The sequence below is a fragment of the Rhinopithecus bieti genome, unplaced genomic scaffold, assembly GCF_001698545.2.
Source record: "Rhinopithecus bieti isolate Rb0 unplaced genomic scaffold, ASM169854v2 scaffold_14229, whole genome shotgun sequence".
Classification (NCBI taxonomy): Eukaryota; Metazoa; Chordata; class Mammalia; order Primates; family Cercopithecidae; genus Rhinopithecus; species Rhinopithecus bieti.
Window position 1 is genome coordinate 2208794 of NW_016807978.1, and position 7215 is coordinate 2216008.

The 7215-nt window shown below is 47.6% G+C and overlaps 1 protein-coding gene across 1 annotated transcript; it reads right to left on the reverse strand.

Annotated features, from left to right (window-relative positions):
• Window positions 1-3231: 3231 nt before the first annotated feature.
• FZD7 (frizzled class receptor 7) lies at window positions 3232-7209 on the reverse strand. The gene has a single exon (XM_017884411.1). It carries the CDS (start codon window positions 7032-7034, stop codon window positions 5310-5312), a length of 1725 nt encoding a protein of 574 aa, XP_017739900.1. The 5' UTR covers window positions 7035-7209; the 3' UTR covers window positions 3232-5309.
• Window positions 7210-7215: the final 6 nt, after the last annotated feature.

A 7215-nucleotide genomic window follows, 5' to 3' on the forward strand; every position in this document is an offset into this window, starting at 1 on the left:
GCCCCCGTGGCCGGCCTTTTTTTTTTTTTTTTTGAGATAGAATCTTGCTCTCTTGCCCAGACTGGAGTGCAGTGGCATGATCTCGGCTCACCGCAACCTCCGCCTCCCGGGTTCAAGTGATTCTTCTGTCTCAGCCTCAATTTCAGTAGCTGGGATTACAGGCACACACCACCATGTCTGGGGTTTCACCATGTTGGTCAGGCTGGTCTTGAACTCCTGACCTCAGGTGATCTGCCCACCTTGGCCTCCCGAAGTGCTGGGATTACAGGCGTGAGCCACTGTGCCTGGCCTTCTTCATCTTTAAACGAGGAATTATTGCCATTTCAGGGTTGTAATACTTGTGAGTGAAGTTAAATAATGAATGTGAAAAGAGCTTTTAAAAACAGTAAATGCCACCAAATGTCAGGAAATATTATTCCAAACAGCATTTGTGCTTCTACACTGACATGTGCCAGGTTCTATCTAGCATTAGAGTTCTTTGCTTATTCTTCCTTGGGGGATGCCCTCCTTATTCCAACTAGGTTGACAGTTACTTCAGCTGGACTTTGTCTTACTTTTATCTGCATCCCTCCAGTTCCTTTTCTAGTACCTTCAGTGTAGTGACTGCTTGATCAGTACTTGTTGAACTGGGTCCCTTATAATAAACAACTACTGTCTTGGTCAAACTTCCTTTTTTCCTTCTACCACAAATCCACAAATTGAGAAAATTCCAAGAGACTAGATTTTTTTTTTTTTTTAAAGAACCAAAGAGAATAAGAGGTAACATGTATGTTTATTAAAGGGCTGGCATTTTAATGGTACCCTTTTTAACTAGTTTACTTTAGTATGAAATGTAAAGAATACAGATTCAGATGTAAGAAATGTCACACAGTGAAAAGAGGTGAAGAACCAAGTTTTATGAATTTGGTTTAGTGCCACTGAGGGGGGTAAATCAGAGAAAAATAGCACGGATTTATGAATTGCTTATTTGAGTCCACATTGGTGTGGGTTTGGACCCTTCTAGGATTTCCTGGAGCCCTGTAGGCTGTTATTCACCCTTCACATATGCATATATAAAAATATACCATCTATAAATAGCCACCTGCCTTTTCAGTGAAATTAAAGATGGGAGGGTTAGAAGAGATTTTCCCAGTAGAATTACAGGGCTCAAACCTACAGCTGTTATACTACTAGAGTTCTACCCAGAGAATTTCTAATAGCACTATTTTATTTTAGGCACATTTTAAAATTATCTGTATTTTAATGGTAAGATGTTGTCCACAGACATATTTTTTTTCTTGCCAAGATTTCTCACATACCTACTTAAAAAGATTAGGTGTTGCATGGGGTTGTTGTACAGAGTAGTTTTGTTTTATAAACTGCAGAAAATTTTCACAAGTGTTTCTACTCCTTATCTGGGGATTAACACCAAACTCCTGCCAATGTTTTTCTTAAACGCTACACATGCCCTTTCACAAACACTCTCTCCCTCACATATTTTCTGCAGAGATGTGCCTCCTTAAGAAAAATCCCTGAACTTCTAACATTCCTAGGTATGAATTGACTGCATAAGAACACAGCACAACGTGAAGGGAATTAAACTGAACACTTTTATCTTTCCAAAAAAAAAGCAGGTAACAATGTATTCATCTGCGGTCTTTGTTCCCTTACTAAAGACCAACACTCTTCAATCTTTGAGAGCCCTAAAAGGCAAGGCAGTGCTGATGAGACGAAGGGGACACACTCAGAGGAGAAGCCACTGGGATCTCCCTGTAGAAGGGTCTAAGTGCCTTCAGCAGTTAATTTGCAAGGAAAAAAACCCCGTTGGGAGCCTTTCACCTACTCTAAAAGCAAACATTCTTAACAGGCAGTATTAGTGTGGTGTTAAGAGAGGCATGCTTTAACCTAAAAGGTGTCATTTTATGAGTAAAAACTGGATAAACCTTCAGAGACTTGCAGTCACTATGTGTTTTTTCCCTTCCTTGATGCCAAAATCTTCACAGGTTAAGATGACCCCACACACCCATTGTGATGCTCAAAACCCGGGAGGATCTTAAAGAAAAGCTGCTTTGCACGAACTGTATATATGCGGCTTCCTGTTCCTGCGAGAACTGTCACTGGTTTTCATTTCATGCATTTGTAAAACACACCAGCCATGTGTGTAAGCCTGTTAATTAAAACAAAAACAGAACTGTTTCCGTTGTGCTTTAGAACTACAGAAACTTTGAGGCCAAGCGGGGCAAGAGAAACAGCAGCACCCAGTCTGCTCCTGGGTCCCACGGCTGCCAGGGTATTAAGCCACTGTATTAGAAAAAGCCAGGAAACAGGCACCGGATTTAAAGAAGAGAGGCGAAAGGAAAGAAAAAAAAATTCTAGTAAGGCTCAGAATTGGATGTATTAAAATGCCTTTTCCATTCCCCTGAGGGACTCTTTCATATCAAAGTTTCTGGATAGTGAAGGCTTCCCTGTCTAATCTGATTCCAAAGTTAGCCTCTTCTCAAGAGGAAAGTATAGCTTCAGTGGCTTCACAGGCCATCCCAGGGTCAGGCGTGGAGTCTATTCCTGCTGGAGCTGCTGAGTCATTGCCACTTTGGGAGCTGCTTGACCTCTGCTTGGTTTACCTAGAAGGTAGAGGAAAGCCTTCAGCTGAGAACACTCCACAAGCAAGGCCTTTAATCTCGAAGTATCTACTGACTTTCCCTAGCACCTGAACTCAAAGCATTTAAGGATTACCAATCTACATAAGTTATATTAGAATACAAAACACTGATCAGTTAAAAAAACAAAGAAAACACCCAAACACCCAAAAACTCACTGAATTCTTCACCAGGGAAACACTACCAAAAAAAGCAGCAAATATAAAAACTATCTTCCCGTCCCTTTCGAATATGGATTTCATCTCCTAAGGGCAGTAAAAACATGGATCGGACAGCACTTCTCTAAAAGAGATGCTTATTCAATACCTTCCATAGTCATCCAAAGCAGGATTTAGAAAGGCTTAGGGGTGTGTAGTGGGGTGGTGTGGAGGAAGGCAGGAAGCAGCAACAACAGGAAAAAAATTAAATGACAGTGAAGGCATCCATTATACTCTGTATCTTAAAGGCAGGAGAAAAAAAGACCTCAATAACATATACCATATACCATTCTTTTACGGGGGACACACCCAATGGTGTCCCTCCATACTTTTTTCTCATACTTTCCTTCTTTCTCTTCTTTGGTTTAATATTACAGGAATAGTAAACTAAATAAATGTTCATTTTGTATTTAAAAAAATTTATTTGTGATCTGTACATGTGATAAAGTGGGGCTTCGTTGTAGACCTTTAAAGGCAAAACAAAACAAAATCCAAAGTAAAATGTATAAATACAATATATATTTTCTTACAAAAATGGGAGATTTACAAAATATACATACTGTACTTATCTCTATTTTACAAATTTCACATGCACTTAAAAGATACAGCACAAAAGATGCCAAAACCTGTGTAGAAGTTCTAAAAATCTGACAGATGAGATAGTTTTGAAGGTTGAAGAAACACAAGATCAATTTTAACTTTAATGTAAAAAGCAGTTCCACTCAAGTGAACATTACATATATAAAGTAACTTGTACACTTTACAGTACCCTCTATGATTGGCATTTAAAAACTGTTCTGAGAAACAGGATAGTGTTGCAAGATTGGAGGGTAGTGTCAAAGGTGGGGTAAAGGTTTGCTCCCATGATTCTCTGCTCAGCTTTACCCCATCATGCAAAAGAATTCGAGTTCTATTACAGAAAAAAAGTACATGATTTAAGATTAATAAATGTAAGTCTTCCAGCACATTTCAAAGAACTCCAGAATCACTTTGAAGTTTACCTCTTTTAATGACTTTCTTTAAAGATGGGGCCCATGGTTCGAACTTTCCTCTTCGTTCACTATGGTATCTGCTGATCACCTCCCAACTCAATCACACAGAGACAGGGTCAGCATACGCATGATGTTTTAGAAACAGATTGATGGAACCAAGAAAACAGGACAAAATGGCTCTTTGCTTTTTTTTTTTTTAAATTAACTTTCCTTTATTATGAGGCTGAAGATATTATGTTTTTTACCTCAAAGGATCCAAATGGGAGAAAAAATATAGAAAAGAAACCTAAATATAGGCTTATAGCAAGGAAAAAAAAAAATGAAGGGAGAGATTTCCCTGAATATTTTAACAGAGTCTGTTGGATCATGTGTTCCGAATTAAATTTATTTAAAGCAGACAACAAAACCTCTTACATTTCCTTTAGCAAAGTCAGAACCTCTGGCTTAACGGTGTGTGATAGCGCACTGCTCTTCACTTTTCCTTAAAAAGGAATGTTTATCTCAACCAAATTAACAACCAAAGGGAAACCTCAGATTTGCGCTGCTTTGCCTATAAAAGTTGCTGTCTTCACAGTTATGCCTTTCCACAGGGAGACACTTTTGTTTCCTCTTTTGTCTCTTACAACAAAGACAAGGGGAAAAATGCATTCCTGTTTTGAAAAGCAACAAGTCATCACTTCTTTTCAGGGTATTAGACCAAATAAAACACCCGTCTTCCTGCCTCCTGCCTTCCCTAGAAAATGAAAAAGCAGAAATACCTACTACACGTCTCCTTGGCCTCATCTCAAAATGTTATCATCATTTCTTTTGCATCCTCACATTAGGATTCTAGCAGACAGGCCTCCCAAGACTTCTAAATGCTTATTTTACAAGACTTGAAAGGAGTACGCGAGAAAAAACAGGCAGGAGGGGGCAGGGGAGGAGAGACCGTAATGTCTGACCCTGGAAATTAACCCATCTGGGCTCCAGTTTGGCCCCAGTGAAAAGAGATTATGGTTTGACCACTGCTTGACAAGGACACCGCAGGAGGCCCTCCCTCTTTCCAACAAAGCAGCCACCGCAGACAGGGCTGTACCTTTCCCGGGGCCTCACAGGGGTCTAGACAGGCCACTCGCCCTGCAGCAGGGGGATCAGTCACAGCCCCTATTCAGCCCCGGAGCCGGGAGAAACTCACAGCAGTCTCTGCTGGTCTCAATCTTCTCTTAGGCCCAAGCTGGCCTGTACCTTTCACGATTCACATCGTCGTTATCATTATCTTACTGCAAGTCTTTGCCTGAAGTCTTTTCATCCAAACCGCTTTCCACCCAGGTCTCCTTTTCCAAATCACCCCTCGCCCCAAATCTGCAAAGAACTTCTCATTTCCAGGTCACTTCTTAGTAGAGGGGGAGGTTACAGAAACAGGCCCCCACCCAGCAGTTCTTTCCCTACCGTGCCTCTCCTCTCGCAAGAGGGCAGGGGTGGGAAAGGTGGGAAGGGGCCGGGGCTCATACCGCAGTTTCCCCCTTGCTGCTGTGGCTGAGTCTGTGGTAGAAGCGGCGCCACGACTGCAGGGTCTTGCCCGACCAGATCCAGAAGCCAGTGGTGATGCCCACGATCATGGTCATCAAGTACTTGATCATGAAGACCGTGAAGTCGGGGCTCATGGGCGGGAAGTGGCCGGGCGGGCAGGGCACGGCATAGCTCTTGCACGTCTGCAAGAGCCAGGTGCGCTCCCAGTGCTCGCGGAAGGCCTGCTCGTAGAAGTAGCAGGCCAGCACGATGGTGGCAGGCACTGTGTAGAGCACGCTGAAGACGCCAATGCGCACCATGAGCTTCTCCAGCTTCTCGGTCTTGGTGCCGTCGTGTTTCATGATGGTGCGGATACGGAAGAGGGACACGAAGCCGGCCAGCAGGAAGGACGTGCCGATGAAGAGGTAGACGAACAGAGGCGCCAGCACGAAGCCCCGCAGCGCGTCCACACTGGACAGGCCAACGTAGCACACCCCGCTGAGCAGGTCCCCGTCAACCTGGCCCATGGCCAGGATAGTGATGGTCTTGACGGCGGGCACGGCCCACGCGGCCAAGTGGAAGTACTGTGAGTTGGCCTCGATGGCCTCGTGGCCCCACTTCATGCCGGCCGCCAGGAACCAAGTGAGAGACAGAATGACCCACCAGATGGAGCTGGCCATGCCGAAGAAGTAAAGCACCATGAAGAGGATGGTGCAGCCCTCCTTCTTGGTGCCCTGCGCCACCGTGCGGTAGCCATCGTCCGAGAAGCGCTCCACGCACACGGCGCGGTCCTCCAGAAGGAAGCCGGCCACGTGCGCCACAGCCACCATGAAGTAGCAGCCCGACAAGAAGATGATGGGTCGCTCTGGGTAGCTGAAGCGCCGCATGTCCACCAGGTAGGTGAGAACGGTAAAGAGCGTAGAGGCGCAGCACAGCACCGACCACACGCCCACCCAGAGGCGGGCGAAGCGCCTCTCCTCCTCCTTAAAGTACATCAGGCCATTGGCACGGCCCGGTTCGCACGGGGCGCCGCAATCCCGCTCACCCAGGAAGCGGTAGCCCAGGTAGGGGGGCACCTTGAGCTGACGGGGGCATGAGAAGGGGAAGGCGGGACGCCCCCTGCCATCTGAGGCCCCCGGAGGCAGCGCGGTGAAGGGCAGGTCCGGCAGGTAGGGCGCGGTAGGGTAGGCAGTGGGGCCGCCGCCTGGACCCCCGGAGCCGTCTGACGTGTTCTGGCCCACGCAGATCTCGCCCGCGCCGTGCACCGGGAAGTTCTCGCAGCGCAGCCGCTCGGGCCACTGGAAACCGAACTTGTTCATGAGCGCCTCGCAGCCCTGGCGGGCGCGCTCGCACAGAGAACGACACGGCGGGATGGCCTGATCTAGCACGGTGCACACGGGCGCGTACATGGAGCATAGGAAGAAGCGGAGTTCGGGAGAACACTGCACCTTCACCAGCGGGTAGAACTGGTGCACCTCGAGGCCCGCGTCCTCTTGGTTCGTGTGGCCCAGCAGGTTGGGCAGGATGGTCTGGTTGTAGGCGATGTCCGTGCACAGCGGGATGGAGATGGGCTGGCAGAAGCCGTGGTCCGGCACGGAGATGCCCTTCTCTCCGTGGTACGGCTGCGCCCCGGCGCCCGCGGACAGCGCGCCCAGCAGCGCCAGCATCAGGGCGCAGAGGCCCAGGGACAAGCGAGGGGCGGCCGCGCCGGGGTCCCGCATCGCCGGCCGCGAGTGCAGCGGTGCTCTCAGCCCGAGGAGTGAGACGAGGCGGTTGGGAGAGGCAACGATGCGGGGAGGCGCCGCCGCGCCCGGCGCATGAGAGTCCTCACGGCGCCGGGGCCGGGCCGTGGGCGGCTTGGAGCAAAGGGCGCTGCCGCCTGGGTGCCCGCGCCGCGGGGGC